Source organism: Episyrphus balteatus, chromosome 3, assembly GCF_945859705.1.
Source record: "Episyrphus balteatus chromosome 3, idEpiBalt1.1, whole genome shotgun sequence".
Lineage (NCBI taxonomy): Eukaryota > Metazoa > Arthropoda > Insecta > Diptera > Syrphidae > Episyrphus > Episyrphus balteatus.
Genome location: NC_079136.1, coordinates 21,720,153 through 21,747,421, shown reverse-complemented (window position 1 = coordinate 21,747,421; position 27,269 = coordinate 21,720,153). Strand labels below are relative to the sequence as shown.

Genomic DNA, 27,269 nt, shown 5'->3' with positions numbered 1-27,269 from the left:
TGTTTGTTTTATTTTGCAAAAAAAATTGGGTAAAGTTGAAAAAATTGAGAAAAAAATCACTTTTTCAAGATTTATGGGATAAAAACCTACACTTAATTTGTTTAAACAATAGACTTATATACATCATTCAAAAGGTCTGGAAATCCTCTTCCCAAAAACATGTAACATATTGAGAATTGTTAAAAAAAAATGACTGAGATATTGGTAGATTACATCGTAAAGTCTGTAAAAATGGTTTTTTGTAAATTAAAAAAAAAATGGAGGGTTCCAATAACATAACAAAAATATTTTTATGCATTATTCGACCATACGAACAGCCTACACTATGTAATTTCTCGGGTGTATTTTTTTTTTATTTTGTAGCACAGTTTTATTATTGTAGGTATAACAAAGAATTTTTAATTTTTTTTTTTTTTTTTGATATTTGTAGGACCTTGCACCAAAAGGGATGCAACTGCCTTTTCAACAAGTTGAAAATGGACCAATGATTTTGTTTTGGATATTTGGTTTAGTTTTTTGAAAAAAAAAAAATGTTTAAACTACTAAATAGATTGCGAACTTTATTTTTCTGAAAATCCATCTAAATAGAAAATATCAATTTGCTTACAGTTTTTGATCTCATTTACCTACGTCATTTGTTTTAAAGTAATGGTAACGTAATTTTTTATTATACAATTATAAATTTTAAAGTATGAATGAAATAAAAATAGAACATATTTATTTAGAGTGCAAAACATAAACCCTATAAAATAACTTCGTTTTTCGATATAAAAAACTATCTACGAAGATGGTAACCGTGTTAATGGTGCGTATACTATACATCAGACATTAAAGCCGAAACAATATCTTTCTTTATCACAACCAACGGTAGCGATGGCGGCTGCGACTGCGATGTTGGAGGCCAAGTTGAGATAGATTTATGAAAAAAAAGCTCATCTTAACATAAGAAAAAGCTTTTAGAGCTCACCTGATGGAACTATCACCCTGGGACTACCTGGCGGATTAGAGTCTGTATCGAACAGTAGACGGCAACGTCGGTTTGGGTGAATTTTAGTCGGCGCAAGTAATTCAATCCGTCAGGTACATAAAACTAAAACAGTTTCTAGTTTTAAAAAAGTGCAAGTTATAATTCTAGGACTAAAAGTGCATCTTATTTTAATCTAGAAACAGTTTTATAAAAAATACGTTCTTGAGTATTTTTTTTTTTTATTTCGATCGGTTTTCGGTTAATTTTGTTAACTTTTCTTATATTTATAAGCATTTTTTTCTTCGGAATCGGGATAGCGACTTTCAATTGAAAAATCCTTGAATCTTTGAACTATCATCACCAAGGATACAAACCACATTTTGCTTTCTTAATTTAAAAGGTAAGAATATAAAAAAAAGTTGATGATTTTAATGAAAATAGTGTTAAAGTTAATTAAGTTTGAAATAATTCAAATTCAAAATAAGCTATAATTACTTCGATTTATTGTTACAACTAACTCATGTGTGGTAAATTAAATTTTGTTTGAATTAACTTATCACCGTTAAAGTTCAAATTGGTGCAAGAAAATGAAAGTGATTTTGCGGAAATGTTTCTTAAAAGTTCCATAAAAAAAAATTAAAAAAAAAAAGAAAAAAAGCTACACGAAACTTTTTTGGCTCTTTCGGACCGGACCGGGAAACAAAAAAAATTATACCTTCACAACAAAAAAAAGAAAGAAAAACGAGGGCTTCATGAAATAATCATGAATTTGTGAATCAAGATTATGATGGTTGAGTCCGAGAGATGTTAACCATGAAAACAAGGTGCTATGCAATAGCGCAGATATTTTCTAAATTTTTAAGGTCAAATTTATTATTCCAATATTTTGGTGATTTTTTTTGTATATTTTGGTTAATGTGTGGAAAAATACAAGCCATGTATGATTATTTATTATAGTTTTTTTTACACAAATTTGAATTTTATAGGAAGATTTGTTCATATATGGAGCAGTGTTTAAAATTTGTATGCGTTATAACAATCAAAGCAGTGCAATAAAATGTGTATGCATGTGCATTTTGAGGGGGCTTGTTAAACATCTTTTTAAACATCTGTGGCAGGAAATTGATACTTTTTGATAATAATTGTGAAAGATTTTCGTTTAATTATGTTAAATAACAAATAAAAAAACAGATCAGTGGATTTGAGTGTTTTTAAATTTTGATATATATGATTTCAACATTTGTTTATGAAGAAAAAATACAAATATAAACAAATAACTTTAACCATCAATTAACAAATTTGTGAGAAATAAATGTCAGTTTCTCATTTGTGTGAGATTTCAATAACTGGTAATAGCAGGACCAGTAAATCTGGTAGATTGACAAAGTTACCACTAAAGCTTTCTTGAAAAACTTTAAAAGAAATAAGAACGTTTTTGATCAGGTCTCCAGTCTTTGCCTTCTTAGGAAAAGTCTAAGGAATCAAATCTTTCACTGAAATTTATGCACTTTATATGAAAAATTCTTAATTTTCTTAGTGACTTTTAATTTCTTTATTAATTGTTCATTAATATTAAATGCAAAAAAAAATGTTAATAATGACCGAAATTTTGTCATTTGCAGATCAAAAAAAAAAGGAAAAATTATGGAATAATTCATTTTCGATAATTTCCAAAAATTTGCAGTTGTTTTATTTACCAACCAAATTTTTTAAGTCCTAGCCCACAAAATATTTACATCAGTTGAACATGTAATAGTGAATGCTATAATTTTATTTGTGGGAAAAAAAATGAACAAGAAAATGTAAAAATCAATTAGGTAAATCGATTTTTGTGTCCGGAACTAGTAGGGAATCTTCAAATTGAAATTCAATTAATTTTGTAACATTTTTATAAATAATCATATGAATAATCGATTCAATAATTTGTACAAGCCCTTTGGACTGGGTTTGTTTAATTTTATTTAACAGAATACCTAATACATACTACAATCAAAATACAAATAACCATCCACTTGAAAATTAATTATTCAGAATTGAGTACTTCATTACGTTAGTTTAAGAAAGTTTTGAATAAATCGATATGAGTGTTTTCTTAAGTTTTATTTTTTTTTTTTGTTTAAACGTAGATTTGTTTTGTAAGTTGTTATAATATGGTACGGCCGCTAAATCTGAAAAAAACTGATATTTTTGGAGAACTATTTTGCTAATTAAATTCGATTTGATGCTTAGGTTTTTTAAAAAGTTGTATGTATTTCTGTTGAAATGGATGGGCATTTGAATGCTTGAAGAAGCACTGTTTATATTAGGGTGGGTCAAAAAAATTAAATTTTTTTTTTTGATTTGGTATTCCGAAAAATCTATTGCTAGACACCTGTAGAATATACACACCAAATATGAGCTCTTTATATTAATGGGAAGGTCCTCCGCTTTGCAATTTTCCATTTTTACATCAAGCTTCTACTAAAAAAAAAACAATTTTTTTATTAATTGACTTTTTAGCAAATTTCTTTTCATATTCTTGTAGGAAGTTGAACGCTCTACAAAAAAGGACTTGGACACTTTTTTTGTTTATCTAATCGTTGAATAGATATTTGAGGTCCAAAAATCGAGAAAATCTTTAAAAATTCGTTTTTTGTTCTTAATTTTGTAACAAATTGAAAAATTAGAATAATCAAACACACAAGACATATCCTTGTAGGAAATAGATTGTTCCACAAAAAATAACTTATTAACTTTTTTCATTAATCTAACCATTCTAAAGATATTCGAGCTCAAAGTTAAAAAACATTATAAGAACATTTTTTACTTTTCAAAATTTTCTAATTCACTGAAAATTCATTATTTTCAAATTAGCAAGATATATTCTTGTAGATGCTTAAATGTTCTATAAAAAATTCCTTGGAATCAAATTGATTGCTTTAACCGTTTAGAAGATAATCCTGTAGTTATTTTTTTTTTTGTATGTTACCTCAAAAGTTTCGACTGTGTGAACTGATTTTAATGATTATTTTTTATTTTCAAGCTGGTGCTTCCCGTGTCAGTATGATAAGATAAAATAAGTAATTACATAGTTCAAAAGTATACAAATACGTCACAATTTCCAAAAATAGGTAATTAATATGTACTTTGTTTTATGAAAACTCGTTAGGCGCAAAAATAGAAATAGAAAAAATTCTTAGAAATTTACTAAAACATGTTCCATTATAATATTGGTAAAAAATGTGTTTTTAATTTTCTCACATTGTTTCTCTACCTTAAGATTGAATTCACTCATCCAAATAATTCTTTAATTCTCATTTTCAAAATTCCAGTCAAATGATTCAACTGACGATTGGCTTTTTTTTGTATATCCTATTCAAATGGGATTTACCGTTAAAAATAATCAACAAATAATATTCTGATTTATTTAAAGGCACTCCAAGGACGGGATATTTCTTTTTGACAATTTTTATGAGCAATAAATTGTTAAATATTACAACTGTAATTTTTTGTTGTAATTAAATGTGTTGGTTTATTTATTTTTTTCACGTCAAGATACTTTTGTGTTTATACAAAAAAATAAAAAAAATTCGTTGTATAAAATAAAGACTCATCTTCATCACAACAAAGATTCTCGTGGTATGCTACATATTTCTACACACATATATGAATATGTTTTAAATGTATTGAGGTGTTAATATTTTTTTTTATTTAGTTAAACTTGATTTTGAAATTTTGTTTTTGTTAACTTTATTGTTGTATCAAATAAAATATACTTAATTATACATAAATAAAGTTTTAAATTAAATCAAATTGATCAAGTTCTAACGTCAAGTCTTTCGTTTTTCAAATAAACTTTTTTTCCCATTGATTTTATTGGATAGCAACTTTCAATATTATGCAATATTTTTTTTTGCTTTCATATGTTAAATACATATCATTTTTAAAGATATAAATTTGATGTTTAATTATTAATTCACACACACGCTTTAGCACAAATAATATAAATGTGTCTACCAATTAGAACTTCCGATTTTCACATCATCCAACACACGTGTTTATTTTAATCGTAAATTCTTTAAAAAAGTTTATCAACATTTTTGATTTATTCTAATGCGAAAATATTGAAACTAAATTAGTTTTGATAACACTTAGCGAATTGTGTGTTTTTGTGGTTACATATTTAACATTAAGTGTCAACCATATAAGATCTCATATAAGGATGGTATAGAACAAAAATAAAGGCGGAACTTTTTTTTCGACCCTCAAACGTGCTTGGGATAGATAAATAATAATCACACACAATCTAGGTACATATTTGTAGCTTCTATCAATTTGCAGTTTTTTTTTTTAATTTATTTTCTGTCTACAATAATTCTCAATACAAACATTGATGGGATGATTGTATCTACCAAAATTGTTTGATAATAATTATTATTTCAGGCGGTTCCCGTATTACTATAGCTAAAATATAGTTGTTGCTGCGTGGTATTGGTCATCTTATATTTTATTTGTTTCTTTTTTTATCTCTCAAGTCTTTTAAGTTATGTGCATAAATTTATTGAGAAATGGATACTATGAGGAAGATTTTTTTAGTGAAATAAATTAAACTTTTGGTCTGATGTCTTACAAGGTCAGGGTGAAAAACTTTACTTTAAATGTTTTTTGTGTGGAATGTTGAGGAAGCAATAAAAAAAATCAATGGAGTGCATTGAAAAGAAAAACCCACGGGTGGTTAGGCAACCAATTGCATTAAGAAATAATACAAAAAAAAATATCAAGTTTAATTTTTGCCTAATTTAAGGTGATTTCGATAAAAATATTTAGTGCAATGTGCAATTGGTAGAGATATATTATTATAGTTTCGATTCATAGATAAAATCTTAAAGGTGATTAAATATTTGAAATTAAATTTGTCTATCAACATCTCAACTCATCTTTTTCAAACCAAATAAACTGAGTCTCTACGCACACCCTCAATGTAAATAGTAAACATCACACCAAGTTAAATATCAATTTAACGTCAAATCAGATATGTGTGTACTAATTTATTCAAGAAATAGAAATAACGTGGTGTTTTCATATTGAAGTGTTTTCTATCGATTTTTGTTGATCTTTCAAAATTATGTACGTTTTAAATTTTTCCATAGCTGTTTCTATTTGGAAATTCGATGCCAGATAAGTTTATAAAACCAAACACTACACTAAAAAGGAATATGACAAAATTTGGTTTTAAACTTCTTTTCCATTAAATTAACATCTGTTTCTGTATGCTAAAAAATAAAGGAAGAAAATTCAAAATCATTATAGAGCCGTTTAAAAAAAAATTGTATCATTTTTTGAAAAACAAAACCAAAAGTTGGTATGCCATTTTGGAGTAATTATAAAGAACAGTCAAATCCAAAATTTCAAAAACATTCGGTGAACCGTTTTTGAGATTAAAAAAATAAATACAATTTTTTTAATTTCAAAAATTAATTTTTTTCAGTTTTAAATTCAGTTTACCTATATTAAAGCCATACAAATGCTGTTGTATACAAAATTTCGTTGAAATTCAAGTGAGATCCACTTTTATTCACATTTGCTATCATCGATGCCATATGTTTGTTCGCTATTTTAAATTTTTTACCGACTTCCAAAAAGGAGGAGGTATTCAATGTATTTTTTTTTTTACCGACTTCCAAAAAGGAGGAGGTATTCAATTCGTCTGTATTTTTTTTTTTTTTTTTTTTTTTTTTTTTTATGTTTGTTACCTCATAACTTTGGACTGAGTGAACCAATTTTGATAATTCTTTTTGTATTGGAAAGCTGGTGGCTGCAATGTTCAATTTCAATTTCGTTCAGTTATAGCCATAGGAACTATTAGAAAAACCATAAAACCCAGTTTTGATCCATGGAAGTCGGTTTTGTTTTTTGAAAAAAAAAAGATTATTTTTACGAAAAAGTAACTTAGTAAAAAGTAAAATTTAAAAATATTTTAAAATGGCGTAAACCCTAAGAATTGTTCAATTTTTTTAAGGCTACCCAGAGTCAATGTTCAACGAATAATACAAATTGCATAGCTAGATTTGGGCGTTTCATTTATATTCAAACTCGATAAGGATACAAAAAATAATAATTTTCAACTGATTCCTCTCCAGATATAATCGGCGGTAGCCCTAAAAGGTTTTGTTTCATTTAGCAAAATATTGCAACCTGCAAAATTTTACCTTTGTTTCACATAAATTGGAAAAAGGGCACTCAATTTTTTCGATTTTTTTTTTTGTTAAAACAAAAGGATTCCCGTTGAATGAGTGAAACCACCAATGCAAATGCCTTAAATGAACTCTCGGTTCAGTTTTATATGGTTTATGAACCAAAATATCTCCCATGATGAGCTCTTTCATAACAGGCTTAAAATATTCTGTTATTTTTGTTTGGAAAATTTTTAATAGCAATCATATTCAGCCCTATCGTGAGTTTCACGTGGGATATTTTCCACTTGGAATATTTTTGTTCGCCCGGAATTATGAGTTTCACCCAAAGGGAATTTACTTTTTCCGTTAAACTAGTTTCTTGTTTGGCACCAAAATTTTAGTGAGATAAGAGCTGTCGAACACATCGAAAATTACCTGAAAAAAATTAAAAAACAAAGGTAAATGTCCAAACGTGAACAACTTTTCGCCCGGAACTCACAATAGGGGAAAAGTGAAATTGAATTTTTCCGGGTGGAATCTTACTCACGTGAAAACTTACGATAAGGCTGATTATTTGTTTGCTTATGAAATTTTTCCAAACAAGAACAAGACTTTGTAATCATATTTATATATTATATCTTCGAAATAAAGCCAAAACCGCGAATCTGCATTTTAGGACATTTTCACTTTAATGCATTATTTAATTTTTTATCAAGCCCTCTATTAAATGCATCGACCCCAGACATCTATCTGTTGCCCAGAAGCCTTAATTATCAATTTATTTTCATGAGTTTCCCTAAGTTTAAATGAGTTTCCAAAACTTTGAAGCCGTTTTTCTTAAAACTACAATTTTTCAGATTCTTGGTTTTGGCTTTGTGCCTACGATATCTAAGATGAATTTACTTAACAAACAATATAATCTTCAATCAATTTATAAAAACAAGATTCTAAATTTAAAACAAATTCGTAAAGAAGGAATAATTTTTTGATATCCCTATTGGCACTAATTTTTATATTAGTTCTTAATCTATTTCAATTTAGTAAACAAAATAATTTAAGTAAGAATAATATTGTTATGATGCGGGAAGTTTTGTTGTAGAATTTAATAAAAAATGTTGTTGGCATTGAATAATTTCGATGACATTGAAAACTATCAAATTTTTCTTAAAACGTTTGTTTAGTTTTATTATTTTGTTTTATTTTCATCAAAAAAAGGTGTGTCTCAAACTAAGAACAAGAAACCAGAAAAGATTGACAAGATGAATGAAAGAAATACTTAATTAAAGTTATGTTGTTTTTAAGCCGCTAAATGCTTAAGCTTAAAGTGATTTCTAACAGCACATTTTAGAATTTTAGAATTTTAATAAAGCTTAGTCTACATTATTTATTTCTTCCAATTTTCGAGTGATTAACACAAATAAGCTTAAAGAATCCATGTTACATTCGAATAATATCGGTTTGAAGAAGATAATAAATTGGTGCAAAATAGTTTTTTTTTTTTTTTTGTGAATTAATTTTATATTCATAGGTCAATGTAACAGTAACACTTTCTTGAAAACTTGAAACATTTGCAAATGATTTTTGCGTTGTTAGTTTGGTTTGTAGGTATACAAAACACAAACTACTCTTTTAGTCTTGAGTTTTTAATAAAACATGAATTATTAAAATCAAATTAATTCAAAAATTTGAATTTTAATAATAAAAAAAAACTATTTTTATACTTATGTTTAATAATCATCATTCGCCAATGCCCTTTTTTATGCTAATAAAAAGATGGATTATAAAATTTATATTATAACTCGTTTCTTATTTCAATAACTCTTTTTGTTTATTGAAACTTTTTACCGAGAGCATTCATTCATCAATACTTATTCAGTTAGCTTACATCATAATGAAGTTCTTTGACCTTTAAACATTAACATATTTTTGCAAATCAAACAAATATTTTCTTTTTATCTCTATGTAAAGAATATAAAATGGTTATAAAAAAAAGACAGTAAGAGAATAAATTTAATTCATCACAAATACCAATATATTTTTTTTTTTTGCTAAAAGTGTTTGCATATGTAAACTAAAACCATTAAGTTCTATCCAATCTTTGATGGTGACTTTGTGGAATACATAATTTTTTTTTCTCACCGACAACACGAGCTCTAAAAATGTGACAAGAATTTACCACAGTTATAACTTAAACGATCATAAACTTTGGCTATTTATTTTCGAATTTCAATTTTAAAACTGATTTTTTATTTTTCTAAAAAAAATGGACAGAATTTTATTAATATTAATAATAATCGCATAAACGCTTAAAATTTAAATTTAATTAAAAACAAAAATTTGGTGAATGTAGAACTCCTTGCATAATATAAGGATTCTTCTTCTTATTATTAAAATTTTGAAGCATATTAGCTTTTAACATTCAAAATTATTTTTTTTGGGAGAGCATAAAATAAGTTGGTATTTGTTTCAGTACTGGTTAATTGTCAACTGTATGATATTTATAAAGGCGTTAATGCATGTTAGCAGATGTTGAAACGATATTAATAAAACGAATAGTTAGTTTTTTTTTTATTTTTATGAAATTTAAAAAGATACAATACTATTAGTACAAGCAATGTACATTTATATTGAAATTCCAACTAAGTGCAAAAAGTTATAAAAGTGACACTAAAAGGTAGTTTTTCACTTCTAACACACAGTAAATTGACAGAAGAATAATTTTCATATTAAAAAGTTTTTATTCGTAAGAAGAAGTCAAATCTGACTCTGGAGGAATTGTACCAAATTGATGTAAGTATAAAAGTTGCTAAGGGGTTTAAAGGCAAAATATTTAAATTTAATGTCCAATCATCATAAAATCAATTTATGTAAATTCCATTGCTTACCTTAATTAACTGATTATGCGTCATTGTTTAAAGAAGTTTTGGTATATAATCTACAAAGTTGAAAAAAAATGTGAGCATTTTGTTTTAAGGGTTTGACTTGTAAAATTTCGTAAGTGTGAAATAATTTTAATGAGGACTGAGGACCTCCATATGGCTAGGGCGCATGGCGCATCCATTGCGTTGTTAGATATCTCATTTCGCTAATTAATCCACTGGTGCGAATTTGGTTTGTACTTTTTCATGTCGCTATAACTTTTTTCGGTTTCAAAATTTAAAGGAATATGCATAAGAAATTGACGTAGAATTTTCCGAAGAATTCGAATATTGTATTCATAATTCCTAAAAAAAAGATTGTCAACATTATAATGATAATGTTTTGCGAAAACCTTTTTTAATTTTAAAATTGTGTCCAACCAAATTAGAACCCATGTGCTTAAACTCAAATTAAAAACTCAAACTCAAATTAAAAAAAAATGGATGAATTTCGTTCAAAGGAAAAGACTTTTTTTCATGAATTTGTTTTATTTAAGTTTCTTATCATTTCTTTCATATGAAAAAGATGATGATAAGTATTAATATGAGATTTAAAGGGCATACGAACTTCAATGCTTATATAATTCTTCACAACAAACAAACAAAGAATTAAAAATTTTTGTTTCATTCGGTATAGGTTTTGATTTTGTTTTAACTTCAACACATCATCAAACACCAAAATTGGCATTTGCATAACCTGTAAAATTGTTTTAAATAAGTTTATTTATTTTTATTCTGTGATAGGTAAAATATTTAAAAAAAAGTTGTCTGATCAATTCAAATGTCTAAGTTCGCAACTTTTTTTGTTTGCTTTTTTTTTTTGCAATTTGTTTAAAATACTCCTTTTTTCAATTTTAAGACAGATTTAGAGAGATATTAAACAAATTATGTTTTTTTTTTTTTTAAATAATATTTCCACAGGTGTATTTCGTAAAATTATGAAATAAACTAATATGAAACAGTTGAATATAATAAATTATTATTATTATTATTATTATTTTTTTTTTTTTTAAATGCCATGTTTTTATGAAAATGTATAATACCACTTTTACTGGAAATTTTTACTTTTTGTATTTATAGTATACACATATTTTGTTTAATCTGATAAAATTTCCACATTAATTATGCATTGTAGCAAAATTATAATTTATTGTTTGGTTGAGTTAAAATAGCTGATGTTATCAGTTAATAATAGTTCTTAAGCACATTACACTTGTTCACACTATCTTGATCGCCTATTTAATGTCATTATTATTGACTTCTATATGTTTCTCTCCCATAAATTGATAGCTTATTTGATTTAATATATTAAAGTTGTTCTTTAATTTTATGAGGAGTAAGCACAATTATTGTCTCGTGTCAATAGTGTTCTGAAAGAAAGCTATAATTTAAATCGATTTTAATTATTAATTTCTTATGGTGTTATTTTTATTAGAATCATATAGGTACCGATAATAACAACCTTTCAGTAAGTTATTTTCCTTTTGAATCTAATGATTTGATGCACTTAACTCTAATTATGTACTATTTAGATCCCAGAATAATTAATTAGCTTCAGGTTTTCAAGGCATAGAAGAATATAGATTCCTAGAAATGATTCCTATTATAGCATGCATTCAAGTCAAATATAAAAACCGCTAATTTAATTCTATAGAATAAAACTCAATAGTCTTCAAATAAAATAGAGTGGACATAGTGAAATGATTGACGATAACATGGGATAACTTGACATACAATAATTCTACACTGAGAAAAAAAAAATAAATAGATTCATATTTATATCAACAAGGAATAAATTGTACGATAATGAGACCTATTTACATAGTTATCGTTTATTTATTTAGATTATTGACTTACAGAAAAAAAAAACAATTCTAATTTCGGGAGGATACCCTCGGCCACCCGATTCAGTTGCGACATGATTTCAAATAGCTTTAAAGATTATCAAACTGTAAGACGATTATCGTCTTTTTGATTATCATTTTAAAAATTAGGGAATGACTCCCCTGTTTTAGAGCATTTAAAATATGTTCATAATTGAATCCAACATGTTCATGTTCAATGCCTTTTTACGAAATAAAATTATCAAACAGGCTTCTAAAAATTTAACATATTATGCATGTTTGATAGACAGAACTGAATGAAATTGGACCAAACTGCAGGCACCAGCTTTCTAATACAAACAAAATTTATCAAAATTGGTTCACTCAATCCAAAGTTATGAGGTAACAAACTTAAAAAAAAAACAAAAAAATACAGACGAATTGAATACCTTCTCCTTTTTGGAAATCGGTAAAAAGAGCTTTTTTTTAAAACAACAGTCAAATGTAAATGGCTTTGGTTTAAATAGAATTCATTTGAATAATATTTTTTTTGTAATTAATTTGATAAGATTTAGGATTAAACTCGATTCTATTTGAAACAAACAGGTTTCTATTTAGAAGAAACAGTACAATTTTCTCAGTAGTTTGAAATAAGTTTACAAAATTTACGAAATTGGCAAATATTGTCTTCTATTGTTGTTTTAATGATATTGACGGTTACTTTTTCAAGCAAAACACCAAAAAAGGAAGTAATCGTATATGACGGAATAACATAAGTATATAAATTGCATATACTACAAATTAAACATAAGCACATAATTTTATAATTTCACGAGTATTTTACCAATTATCTTTTCTCTGACCGACACATAAGAATATAGTAAACCACTAGACATAACATAGCCAAGTGACCATATTATAGAAAATTAATTTTAATTTCATTGAAACTTTTTTTTTAATTTATAACAACTCTGTATTCATGTAAAAATATTATAATTCTTAAAAAATTAGGTAGGTAATTTTCTACCATTTTCTACGGTGATAATGAGATTTTTTTTACTTTCAATAACTCATTAACATGCGTTCTGAACTGACCAACAAATTTGTTATGACAACGACACCGGCTCTGTGTAAGTCTGTTAGCGGTTATGTTGCCGTGACGTACGAGTGTCAGTGCCAAAGTTGAGAATTACGCAAATCATAAAAAAATCATGTGCGGTAATGAATTTGAAATTGAAAGTTGCGTGATTTTTATCCATCACCACAAGAAGAAGAATAAAATGTCAATTATAAAAGGTATGGTATAGAGGTGGTTATATAATAATGACCTTCCCTATAGTAGAGAAAAAATGTAGTCCAATGTGATGTCGCGAAAGTTCATAATTTTAATCAAAGAATATTTTATACGTGTTTAAAAAAATTGGATTGGAAAATTATAAATTTTTCATTTAAAATCGAAAGTGGGTAGAGGAGAACTTTAAAAGATCTCAGAAGAATAGTTTTAGGAATTTGGTATTTTTAATCGGGTATTTATCAGAACTTTTCTTCGAAAGTAAGTTAGTCAATTTAGAAAATGCAAAACAATTTTAAATCAACTAAGCTCAGGGAAGGAAATGGTCACAAAAATCACATCAAAATTCCAACCACTTCGATACTTCCCGACAAACAATTTTGGTTCTATAAAGCTTTATTGATGCAATTGTTGCTTCTGTAAAGCATTATAGAAGCAAAATTGTTAGTAGGGTTTGTCGATATACCTAATTAGAATGTACCCTTTTGAAAAAAAAAAAATTTGTATACTCAACGGTTCAGTATAACGAGTTCCTTTCCTGAATCTCTATATCTTGAATAAATTATACAAAAATCCAAATGCAATAAATAAAAAATAATAATAAAAATTCTTCTCTTCATCGTTATCCACAATCCCAATCAAATATATACGAAAAAAGGGAAAAAAACAAAACTTATCTATCTACGTCAATCTAAAAAATGTAAATAACCTCCTACGACTCATCGCCTGTGGCTGATACTCAGATTTACTAAAAACCTTGAATGTAGCATCCGCATCTTTAGGTAAAGATCACTTTTGAAAGATATGTATGTTCTTGTGCTTTCATTATGAGCTGCATCCTTAAGCTCTTCAATTTTGACAGACTGGAGTAAAATAAATCTATACTATGAAAGACGTGTACCTCAACTAAGAACTCCCACCTTTAAAGTAACTACAACTCTATTCTCTTTTTGTCAAAAAAAAAAAAAAATAAAAATAAAAAAAAAATAATGAAATCCCATAAAAAGAGAAATGTGTATAATAAACGAACATGCCGTCACGCACTCGTAAAACAAAGCTTTTTTGTGAATAATCGCCTGATGGATTTAATTTTATTTTAATTTTATATTACTTCAATTGTCACCTACTATAAGCATAACGATTTTAATGACAATGATAATTTTCCATTGCAGTTGATGTTTAGGATTGGTTTTATTAATAAAATAAGACTACCTATAACTTTTTCTTAGGGACCATTTTTTTTGATAGTAGAGATTGAAGTTAAACTCATAAGGAGTAGTGTTTACAATATAATTAAAGTACTTATGGGATTACGAAATACAAATTGTATGATTGATTGTAAAAAACCACTGAATTTCATTTCAAAGTTAAATAAAACTGATTAAGATTAAAATCAAAAAGTTTTGATTTTTTCTTCTTAATTTTTTCGTCACCTTCAAAGTAGCTATTCCCTCCGATTTGAAACTTTTTCCACAGTGCTGTTGTTAGAGTTAAGCTAAAAGCTGGAACTCGCAGTCGGGAAAACACTGCGTAAAGTGATACTTTTCAAGAATTTTAATGTCAAAAACCATTTGCATGTAGGTATGTTAATTTTTTTACGAAAAATAATGAAATTTATATAAAAAGGTGCTAAAATTTGTATTCGATGACAATTGAAAGTTAAGTAAAAGTATTGACGTTTTTTTTTCTTATATTTGAAGTCACTATTTTAGAAAAAGGAGGACATACCCCCTCTCTCATTTGAAATTTTACTTCCTACCCAAAAAGTTTTTGATTAAAAAAAAGTTAAAAAATTGCTTAGAATGTTAAAAGTTTTATATAATAATTTTTATCAATAATCTTAAAAGTTACAAAACACCTTAAACGGTTTCAATTTATAAATAACTAGCTGACCCGGCGGACTTCGTTCCGCCATTTCTTGTATTTATTTCTAATTTTCGACTCTGTAATTACTTAATTTTCAAATGAAAAAGAGAATCAAAACTTGAAAAGTTCATAAGACAAGTTTAAAAATATTTACTTTTAAACTTTTAGCAAAAGTTGCCTATGCAAAATACTAATGTATGGGCATAACTAAAACCTATATTTCCTATAAGTTTGAGATTTTTTACAGACTTTTAAAAATTCCAAAAAAATTAAAGACTACTCAAAAATGTCGCTAAAAATTAGTTGTTTTTCAAAAATTTTTATTTCAAAATACATTGCCCATGAAAAAAAATCCGTATTAGACCCCTATTTTTTTTTTGTTAATATCTTTCTAATGGTGTAACTCAAATTTCTGTGCAAAATTTTGCGTACCTGTAATTAGTCTTTTGTCGAAGGCCTATGACTGCAAAAAAACCTTCACAACTTGGTTTTAAAATTTTTTTGAATTTTTTCAATACCTTTTTTAACTATTGAATAAAATTGTCTATTATTTAAATCTATTATTTAAAAAAAAAGTCAACTCTTTACAACTTACCGTTTAGAAAATAGCCTCTTTTTTCAATGTCGTGTTACACCTATTTACCCTATAAAGTCTTAAATTTTTTTTTGCCTTAAACTTTCTCCTCTTATGTCTCTTTGATTTAAAAAAAAAATTAAGTCAGCCGGTGTAGCCGGATAGCGAACGTACACAAAACCAAACTTTAAAATATATAATAGAAGAATGCCATCGAGGTATTAATGAAAAAGCTTTAACCACCAAGTTTGAAGAAAATTTGCAGTAGTTCAGGAAATTAGGTCAAAAAAACAAAAAATGAAAATAAATAAAAATAAAATAAAAAAAAAATGCCCCAAAAAATAATTGAAATACCCAACTTGTTTTGACTTTTTTGAAAAAAAAAACCACAATTTTGCTCTTTCATAATGAACTTTATTTTAGATAATGAAATAAGCTCCAAACAGTGGCGTACGTTGAGTCTACGGGGCCCCGGGGCAAGACTATATTTTGGGGCCCCTTTGATATTTGGGGGCCCCTTAGATACAAAAAAAAGTACGTATACGCCATAAATTTTTTTGTATGGATTATTTATTTTTAGGTTTATTTTAATTTTTTAATATGTTCGTAATGCACTTTGCTATACTTACTTAAAATTTCTATCATAAAAGTAGTAAATACTCAAAATTAAATATTTAGAGACCCCTTAAATAGCTTAGAATTCATTGTTCTTGGGGCCTCTGTTCTGAAGGAATATGTACACATTTGATTTTCCATCATCAAACATAGTTTATTTATTTTGGGGCCCCTGAAATATTATTTTTAGGGCCTCAAAATTAAGTGCTTAGAGGAACCTAAAATATAATATATTTTTTTTGGAGCCAAGAATTAATATTCTGAAGTAATATTCGGAATGCCACCAATAACATAATGTTTTTATTTTGGGCCCTGATGTATTTATGTTGGGGCCCCTGAATTGATATTTAATTTTCCATTTGATTGTTTTGAACCACGGAAGTAATAGCTTTTGAGGATCCTCAAATAATATTTGTCATACCATCAGAAAATTTGATGAATATTTTTGGGCTCCTTAGTAATAGATTTTGGGGCTCCCAAATTAATATTTGATTGTCTCTCAAGTAACGAGGTTAGTGAAAAATTATGATTTTGGGACCCTTCATATAATATAATAATATAATATAATATATAATATTTTTGGAGCCCCGAAGTCATATTTTTTGGGGCTCATAAAGTAATATTTAGTAATCCATCAACAAATGTAATTTAATTTAAAAAACAATTTTTCTTAATTTAATTTTTTTTGACGCTCTGAAGTAAAGGCTTTTGGGGCCCCTGGCCTGAAGTTGTTTTTTGCTTTTTTGGAGCCCCTAATGTATTATTTGTGGTTGCAAAGATTTTTCAAGTAATATTTTTTGGGGCCCTAAGATAAAGTTATAATTTTTCTTTTCAAAAAGCAGTTTATTTTTTTGGGGACTCTGGGGTAAATTTTTAATAAATCAATATTATATTGTGTGGCTATCAATGCATTATACATTACACTGAATGACATAATTTGTGTCCCTTGTATCCGAAGTGATTCAAATACATTTAATTAACTTCGTAACTCAATTTATGCTAACAGTTTCCTTCTCTGCATTGTCTCCAGTGGGGGCCCTGGGATCGGTCGGGGGCCCCGGGGCACCGCCCCGCTTGCCCCAAGGGAGTGTACGCCCCTGGCTCCAAACTGTTTCACAAGCAGACAAAAATTAGGGGATGAAAACAATTTTAATTTTGGTTTTTCAAGTGACTGTATTTCCCGTAAAAATGATCGTACGGGAATTTAAAAAGTGGGTTTTAAAGCTCTTGAATGCATTAACTTGAAAATACAAGAAAAAAAAGGCTTTTGGTGGCTTTTGGTATAATCAGGTGCAAAGTTAAAAATAATTAGAAAACCAGTATTGTTGATTGTGACCTTTACAGTCCATAAAAACCGTACAAAGTTTCGATTGGATACATCCAGCCGTTTTTTTTTTTGTTTCATTCGACCGAATTTTTGCACAAAAATTAAAGAATTTCGATTTAATTTTGACGGCTCCGCGAAATTAGGTTCTAGAAAATAAGGCCCCAATAAAAAAATGAAATAAGGCCCCAAAAAAATACACACAAAATAACAACAACGAAATTTCTCAAATTTTGGGGTGTTATTTCATTTTTTGGGGCCTTTTTTCATTTTGGTTTTGGGGCATAATTTCATTACGAAATAAGGCCTCCATGAAATTTCATTTTATTTTAAAAACAATTTGGGGCTTTATTTCATAATTTACGCATAAAATGCTAGGTATACTAAATTATCTTTCAAAAAAACTGTTGTAAAATTCCGCTTATCAAGGACCCAGAATTGGCAAAGTACCGCATATTGTGGACTCCCTGTTGGTTTGCAGCAATATCTTTACATTGAAAAGCATTAGTAAGTAACAGAATAGCTGAAAAAAATCGCGCGATTTTGTCAGCTATTCTGTTATTTAATAATGCTTTTCAATGTTAAGATCGTGCTGCAAACTAATGCCTTTCCATGTTAAGACCGTGTAGTAAACCATCAGGGAGTAACAGAATAGCTACAAGAAGTCGCGCGATTTCTTGCAGCTATTCTGTTACTTTCTAATGCTTTTCAATGTAAACATCGTGCTGCACTGCAAACAAATGCCTTTCAATGTAAAAAACCATCAGGGATCATTGAAAAAAGCATTAATAAGTAACAGAATAACCGAAAAAAAAAACGCAACAACAGTTTGAAACATCCTTGAGGAACAATTTTAAAAGTTCCCTCCATAAAGATGGTTCTGTTGGTTTGGGGTGATATTTCATTACCAAAAATAAATTAATTATTATGAAAAAGAAAAATTGGGGTCTTATTTCATTTTTCTAAAAAAGTTCAAAACAAGTTGGGGCTTTATTTCATTTATTTTTGGGGCATTTTTTCATTTCGATGGGGCCTTGTTTCACTGGGGTATATTTTCATTATGAAAAAATACCCCAATTTGGGGCCTTATTTAATTTTTTCTTTTGGGGCCTTATTTCCTGGGGCCTAGTTTCGCGGAGCCGATTTTGACTAACAAAAATTTTATTTTTTACTTTTATAAAAATCTCATAAATTTAAACATTTTTGTCAAAAGAAAAAAAAGGCTCAACAAACTCGCTTCTAGTTGGTATGTCACAATGGTTTTTATACTTGAACTTAGAGCCATCGATTTATTTATTTAATAAATATCTTACTGCCATACTGAAATAATAAAAAATCGCACGCGACATGCGATATGTAAAAAGTGTAGGTACTTAATACTCTTGTAAATATTTCAAAAACACTACTTTGAATTCGATCACCACTTAAGCACCTGCTCTAGTTCTCATTCCCTAACTTATTTCCTCATTATTAAAACAAAAACAAAAAACGAAACCCTAAAATCAGGTCAATTCAACAATATATATGCAAAAGTAAACAACAACAAAACTAAATTTAATTTTGAATCTAGATTGTACACCAGAACCTTTTTATAGCCCAATGTTAACCAACAGTAACAGCTTCGTCAGCAGAAACTTCGCTTATGTTTTTGTATGCCAATTTTAGGTTAGCCGATCGTTTCTTTGAACTGCCGCATTAGTATTATCGTGATTGTTAAACAAATCAATACAAGTTTTACTGCTGTCCCCGGGAATAATTCAATTAAGTGCTTCACCTAACCGTCCGGTCCATCAGCACCTGTCAGAAAATCAAATTAAACAAAAAAAAAAAAACAAAAAAAAGATTGTTAACTATACTTGTTTCGTGTGGGTCGTCGTATCTTTCACGCAAAAATATGAAACCGAAAGTGAATATTTGACTTCGGACGCATAACACTCCAATGGTTCATTTCAGTGTCATGGAGTGTTGTAGTAGTCAACATGACCCAGACACTAAATTTTAAAGTGCGAGTATCTTAAAAGTCACAGCTCACAGTGTTAGATACGCTTGGTGAATTTTTTTTCTGTCGGAATACCTACCAAAAAGCAACGTAATGTGAGTTTGTTTTTTATGGCATATTTAGTCAATGGGCTCACAAATTAGGGTTTTTTTTTTTCAAAGTTTTGTTTATGTTTTTTTTTTTTCTTTTTACAAATTATGCAATTAGTGATCAAATTTTATTTTGTTAATGACTCGAACGAAATTTGTGTTTGTGCGGGAAGTAAAAAAAAAAAAAAAACAAGTAAAAGCTTTTCATTGAGAAATGCAGTTTGTTTGTTTAAGATAAATTGATTTCGGCAAGTTTATACAATATATCCAAGGACTTTTAGTAAATATTAAATTGCAAGAAAAATGTAGGTATGTGAAGAAGAAAGTTGGGTCATGCTTTTATAAATTGATATTTAGGTCGGTGCTTGTTTGCAAATCGAAGAAAAAAACACGTTTGCACGTTTTGATCTCAGAACTTGCGGGGTGACAGTCCATGAGTCCATAATACATATATATTAATATTTTTGTCCAATAAACGAACGCGATTACCGTTAAATTAAAACACCAGTTTCTGAACCTAATTTCACTCACATTTGGATCAACTCTGACAACTAAGTACACGGGGAAAAAAGACCACCTAAAAATAAGCGGATTTCTGGATGGTTTTTTGCCAAGATGATTTGCGTCTTAAATTAAGCGGACAAATCTCCTTAATTTCTTGATTGTCCATATTTAAAAGTAATCCACTTAATTTAAGAGGAAAATCATCTTATTTTTATGTGGAAACATTTTAATTTAAAAAAAAATGCACAACTTGGTCGCACGAATTTGCTCTAAGAGTCCAAGTTGCTTAAATGTTTATATTTTAATAACGAAATCTGGGCAATGAAGGTACCTAGTATAAAATAAAAAAAAAAAACAAAAAGCACATAAAATTCTATTTTTAAAGCAATAAAAAACTAATTTTTCATAAATAAATTTTTTGGAAAAAAAGTTTTAAAATAAAATTTGTACCTATGCCATTTTGTAGAAATAACTAATCAACATCTAAAATCAAAATCAAAAAAATTCAATGTCCGGTTTTCGAAAATTTGATTTTTCAAAAAAAAAAATTCAAATTTTTTTTTTAAATTATTTTTTTTTTTTTTTAATTTTATTTCTGATTTATGTTGAAATTGCATAAATGCAATTGTATACAAAGTTTTTTTTGAAATACAATCAGCAATTTTGCAGAAAGTCAGATTTAAGAAAAGCGGTTCTATGTAAGGTACTGTGTTAGGTCTTTTTTTTTGTACGAATGCTAAACTGTTTATACAGGGTGTCCAACAGTCACCACCCCAAATGAAAACCATGTTAATTTAAGTCAAAAAACTTAAGAGGTAATTTTCTCGTTTTCGTCCCGTTTTCGAGTTACCACGGTTTTTATGATTTTTGCTCTCTTGTCCTTTAACTGGCCTTATCTTTGCCAAACTACGTTTGATTTAAAAGATTTTTTTTACAACCAATCAAGAATTTATTACAGTTTAAGTTTGTCTCAAAACTTTTTTTTCCGCGGACAACCGTTTCTCCACAATTTTGAATCAAACTCAATTTTCTTCGTTTTTTAAGTTGTTTTTACACTTTCATATCATTTTAGTCAAAAAAACACGTTAATGAGTATTAATTTTTTGTGCTTTTTATTAAAGCCCAGTTTATTTTCATAAAAAAAATAAGTTTTATTTCATAAAAAAGGCTACTGAAAGTAATTAAAAAAATAAACAAACTGAGTGAATTAAAAAAAAAAATAATTTTTAATTACAAAATTAATTTAAATGAATTAAAACAAAAATTATTTTGATTTTTTAAGACTCAATAAAGAAAATTGAAATTGTATTTTGCTCCTTGAAGAAAAATAAAATTTTGATTCCACCAATTTGAAAATTCCATTAACTTGTATATGATACTCTTACGCAATTGTTTTGTCTTAAACTACATAATGTGTTACTAAGCATTGATACACTTAGTCGCTAGATACTTGTGATATATTTTAACGACAAAAGTAACAATTTTGCAATATTTTCAACAGATTCACGGTCAAGCCACTCGTGTTCTTTTAAATGTTTGCTATTTTGTCATTGCTTCGTTTATCTTATTTAGCACTTGATAGTTTTGTTATTGATGGTGATATACTTTACACTACCTTTTAGTAAAATCATCTAAAAACTTGCTAGGTATTTATTCTATATCTACAAACATCTTCCTTCATTTACATAAATAATCATTTATTTATTTAATAAATATTTATTCTTAACCTAACACGTCAACACCATGATGTTGTTTAAGTATTTAGTTGTTGTGAATTTCTTTAGAGACTCTTGAAATTTTTTTGTGTTGATTTTTGACAATGAAGTGTTTTAACTTGTTTTTTGTTTTAAAGGGTTTTGTATAATTACTTGTCAATAAAACTAACATATTTGTTTTCTTTTTGTTTTCATTTTAGTTTATGCGAAAAACCCCACAGGGAGAAGTGTGAAAAATGTCTATGAGAATGAATGAAACGGATACAGTGGTGGACCGTATGGTGAACTTTTTTGTGGAACATGAAGGTAGGTAGAGTCATTTGGGGTAAGATTGCGCAGTGGGTAAGAGCGCGCACTGCTTATTTCTCGAGTTGTGTCCAAAAAATATTAAAACGAAAAATGAGGAAATCAGCGCTTAGTAAGGCGTCAATAAGTGACTATCTTTGCGAGTGTGTTCCCAGCTCCATTTTATTTTAAAAGAGGGTTGAAAAAACCCGGCTAAAAAAAAAAGTTGTGCTGGAAAAGTGTGTGGCGTCGGCGTTGCAGCATTAGATACCGAGAGTAGCATATATTTTTGAATAGTGCATATTTATACTTGATTTTAGTCAAACATTTGCTACCTTTGTAGGTAAAATCGCGCAGTTCTTTTGTGGGTAAGAGCGCGCACTTCTTCCCATATTAAACTTTTCTTTTTTTTAATCTGATTTACAGTACAGAGAATTTTTAAACTTGAATCTTGAGAAACGAATTCTGTTATTCATGAATTCTAAAAAAGAAAGGCTCTGATTTAATTAGAAACATTTTTTGTTTGTTTTGTTTTATAAATAAAGTTAAAGTTTTTGTATTTGAACTTAATTTGTTTTTTCTTTAATATTTTCATTCATTTTAGTGAAAACTTGGAACTTTTGAAAGTACTTTTTGTTTAATTTAGTATTACATTAAGTTTTTAGAAATTTAGTAGCCGTAGACTGTCAAGATTCCTATTAAAATTATGTGCGCGCTTTTACCCAAGAGTTTGCGCGATCTTATCCTAACTTAGGCTCAAGAGTGCGCACTTTGACTTCATATGGTTTTTGTTTTGAATCATATGAAATATTTAAACTAAAAAACTTTTTTTTTTGTGTTTTCTTTTTCCCTAAATATAGGTTTATCAAATGTTAAAAACTTTATGCTGATATCTCTTACAGAATCTTCTTGAATTGGTTTTAGAATTAGTTCACTTAGAGCCGATTCTTCAATCTTCTAATAAAGAGTCAGTTAACTGTTCGACGAATAAAGTTATTAGGCTTATAAACAATCAGATAACAAAATTGAATTTTTTAATCAAGAAAACTCTATTCTACAGAATAACAAAAAAAATGTCAAATTCAAAAATATTCAAAATTAAACGTCACTTTTATTCAAAATAGTTTTTGTTTTCTTGTGTTCCCTTGTATTTTTTAAACGCATTGCCGCCTTTAAATTTGTGAAAAAAACCATCTTTATAATTTATAATCTCAAAAAAATCGATTTTATTAATATTTTCTTCAAAGCAGCTTTGACAAATGACAAAATATTTTTGTTGAGATTATTCCTAAGAATAAATTTTATTCGTCTCTGAAAGAAGCAGATAGTTTTATTCCTTTATTAAATGTTTTATTCTAGGAATAAGGTATACCTGACTGTTGCAAAATTGATTTTCTCTCTATTTGGGGAATACGTACTAACTGACTGTTTAACTGACTGTTGAAAAATTGGCCCTTATTCATATAAATATGAATTACTTAGATCGATATTGTTTTCTTTTCTTTTGTAAGCCTTAAAACTTTCAGGTTTTTAGTTTCAACACCGTGACATAAGACGATTAAAAGGCTGATAGCATTTATGTTAATGCCTTGATATTTATCTATTATTTATTTGTAATTTTATAATGCATTTAATATTAGTAATAAATAAATAAAATAAGACGAATAACACTATAAAAATTTGCCTTAACGTAATTTAGCCACAAAGAAGAACCTTTTGGGACTAAGCCATAATTTTTAATGTTTAATCTTTTTTGTGCTATAAAATATTTTAATTTCATGAGGATCAGTAAAGGTATTGTTATGAACATTTGAACAAAATTTCTAGTTAACAATCAGGCTTAACTAAATATTACGACAAAGCATAAAATATAAAAATGTATTTCATTCACCTTGTCCAGTTACCATGATTTTTGGGATCATAAGTTTGGTGAAATGAAACTAATAAAAATCAATAATGTGTGAAGAATTAAAGCGACAAGTATACATTAAAAGTAGATACAAGCCAATGTCTTTTGATAGCATCAGACCTACATAAGAAATGGTTGTTTTGAATGTCAACATAAAAAGATGGCACCAAGAGTATTTTTTGATTGATGCTACAATAAAGAGTGATTTAATACTAATTTGCAATTCTTTCTTTTTATATCAAAAAAGATTCAGTAAATAATCTCTGAAAAGAAGGTTGCTTCGAAGATTATAATAAAACTTGCAACACTGACTACCTTCAAATATTAATAAAGCAACATTTTTTACTACACTTATTATTATTATTTAACAACTCAAAATTAATTTTTTTATATTTAATGGTATTGCATTTCTTTGTTGTTGGTCTATGAATTTTAGGACCAACAAATTGTCACGATTAGTAACTTTACACAGTCTCACAAAATTATTAAAATTAGACAATTTAATAATTCTTAAAATATTCAAATGATTCGATTTTGATTATAGGTAGTTTCAAATGTAATAAAAATCAGAAGAAAGAATGACGTCCCATATTTCTTAAATAATGTATAAAATGTATAAATATATTGGTTTTTGAATTTTACAAGTAATATTCTATGAAGGAAAATTAAATTTGATGCAAAATTGTGCATCCGTGCATCTAACAACTAAGGATAATTATAATAATTTAATTAGTTATGATCATTGAAAATTGTTCTTTTTTTTTTCAAAGTAAGAGAATGCTATTTAACTAAATACCCCCTTGAAAAATTTGAAAATGTTTCATTACAAGTAGAGCATACACAAACAAGTCATTCAACTTTTTCTGCAACTGATTTGTTCATGGTTTCTATTTTTATGTTGACAGTTAAAACAATTTGTCAACTGAATGATTTCTTAATGTCAAATTTCCCTGGCTGTAGCTAAGTCCACTTAAAACGGAAACAGTAAAACACAAATTATTTGTTAGAAATGTTCGTCTGTTCAAAGATATTGTTGAAATTGATGGTCACTGTGGCGTATGCGCAATATTTATTTTATAAGAAAAATTTAAACACGGCAAATATTTTTACCCTGACCAATTTATCAAACTTCTGAGTATTCTTTATAAAGAATTTTTCATAAATCTTTTAAATAAAGAAAGAAGACAAACGTTAACAATGAATAATGTTCATTATTTTTGATTATTTTTACTGGGCTTTTTGAAATATAATTCACCCTTATTAGTCGCATAAATTCGTATTCAAATTCCCCTAAAATTTACAATTCACAGCGTATTCACAATTTTTCGAATATAAAACAAAGTGAAGCTCAAAATTTTAAGTGTTGCCATTGTTTTGTATATTTTTTTCTCTTTAAATTACTTTCTTAGAAAACCACAAATAGGGGTAAGGACCTTCTTCCCTCAAGGTTTTTTTTTCTAATTTTGACTCAACCTCCTCTTTTTTCTTGCAATAATTTTGCATAAATGCACATTAATAAATTATACTTTCCTATTCCAAAAGATTTGTTATTTTAAAAGATATAAAACTATTTATTATTTTTTTAAAACAGATTTTATTAAATTAATGCATTCTCTCTTTCAGATCTTCGCACCAAAAGCTGGTTCTTATCGAACTCTCCAGGACCGCTTTTTACAATTTTGGGTGTCTATTTGTACTTCTGCCTTTATGCTGGACCTCGTTATATGCGTGATCGGAAACCCTTTGAGTTGAAAACTACTCTCCTCGTCTATAATGCTTTCCAAGTTTTACTTAGTTATGTTCTCTTTTATGAAGTGAGTTATTAACATGTTATTAACAATTTATAAATAAAATTTTAAAAACAACCACTATTTAATTTTTAGGGCTTTAAAGGTGGTTGGGGTGGTCATTACAGTTTTAGATGTCAAGAAGTTATCTATGAAACCGATCCAATTTCAATGAGGGTAAGTTTGAATTTTTCTAATATCTGTAGTATCTTAATTTACCTATCCATTTACTTATACAGATGGCCGGTGCTGTATGGTTGTATTATATTGCAAAACTCACAGAACTCTTGGACACAGTGTTCTTCGTCCTTAGAAAACGTCAACGTCAAGTTTCATTCCTGCATTTGTATCATCATACTTTGATGCCAGTTTGTGCCTTCGTTGGAGTCAAATATTTCGCCGGTAAGTGCCATTAAAATAAATTAATTATTGATCCTGAATACAAATTTAAATATTAAAAAACCCTTTAAATCCAGGTGGACATGGAACCCTTCTAGGATTTATTAACTCCTTCATCCACATCGTTATGTACGCATACTACCTGCTGTCAGCTTTAGGACCAAAAGTACAGAAGTATCTTTGGTGGAAGAAGTACCTCACCATCATGCAAATTGTGAGATCATCTTATAAAAGAATACTATACAGAAAATACTAAAAAAATTCTTTTCTTTATTTACAGATCCAATTTTTGATCATTTTCGTGCACACCCTACAAATTCAGTTCCAACCCAGCTGCAAATTCCCCAAATCAATTGCCGCCTTGCTGACATTCAATGCTGGTCTATTCACCTACATGTTCAGTGCATTCTATGTTAAAAGTTACAAAAAGGAAGCAGCTCAAGCGGCGCGAGAAGCTCTCGCAAAAGATGAAAAGAAGGAATAAGTTAATCATACAAATAGGGCTAAGGCTTTTTGGGTTAGATTTCCTTTTGTTTTATAAATTTTTTTTTTTAACTCTTTCTAATTTGAGCTTTTTAGCTCAGAATATGTACATTAAGTGTGTACATTAATGTGTAAATAGGACCAAATATTAAGTTAGGTAGTTGGACATTTTGAATTTGTTAATTTATAAATGCAAAATAATATGATACAAAAATATAAGAATTATAGTACACATAAAAAAATAATTGGTAGGAACAAAACTTCGAAAAAAACCTTCTTTAAAATTCTTTAAGACTTAACTAAGGAATAGTTTAAAGATAAAATAATACCTATATATTATATTTTCCTTTTCCTCTATCTAGCTTTTACCATTGCCAAGGTTTTATTATTTAAAAACTAATTATAGATATTATTTAAATGCATCCGTTGAAAACTATACAACTTTTATAACAAAATTTACACTCACTCCTGTTAGCAATCTATTGTGAATAGATCATTTCTGAACAGATATAAGCTAATGTTGGCATCTGATCAAACAAGATCAAAATACACAAGTTCAATAATCA

General features: G+C 27.9%; 1 protein-coding gene across 3 annotated transcripts; it reads left to right on the top strand.

Annotated features, from left to right (window-relative positions):
• The first annotated feature begins 1,029 nt into the window (after positions 1-1,029).
• On the top strand, positions 1,030-27,269 carry LOC129913762 (elongation of very long chain fatty acids protein 7). 3 transcript variants are annotated; one of them, XM_055992602.1, is made up of 8 exons: positions 1,030-1,080; positions 1,259-1,367; positions 22,041-22,146; positions 25,658-25,848; positions 25,918-25,998; positions 26,061-26,223; positions 26,298-26,434; positions 26,501-27,269. In XM_055992602.1, exons 3-8 carry the CDS (start codon positions 22,077-22,079, stop codon positions 26,702-26,704), a joined length of 846 nt encoding a protein of 281 aa, XP_055848577.1. In that variant the 5' UTR covers positions 1,030-1,080; positions 1,259-1,367; positions 22,041-22,076; the 3' UTR covers positions 26,705-27,269. The 3 variants fall into 3 exon arrangements, with proteins under 3 accessions (XP_055848577.1, XP_055848578.1, XP_055848579.1); XM_055992603.1 differs by lacking the exon at positions 1,030-1,080 and having other exon boundaries at positions 1,181-1,367; XM_055992604.1 differs by lacking the exons at positions 1,030-1,080; positions 1,259-1,367 and adding an exon at positions 19,251-19,627.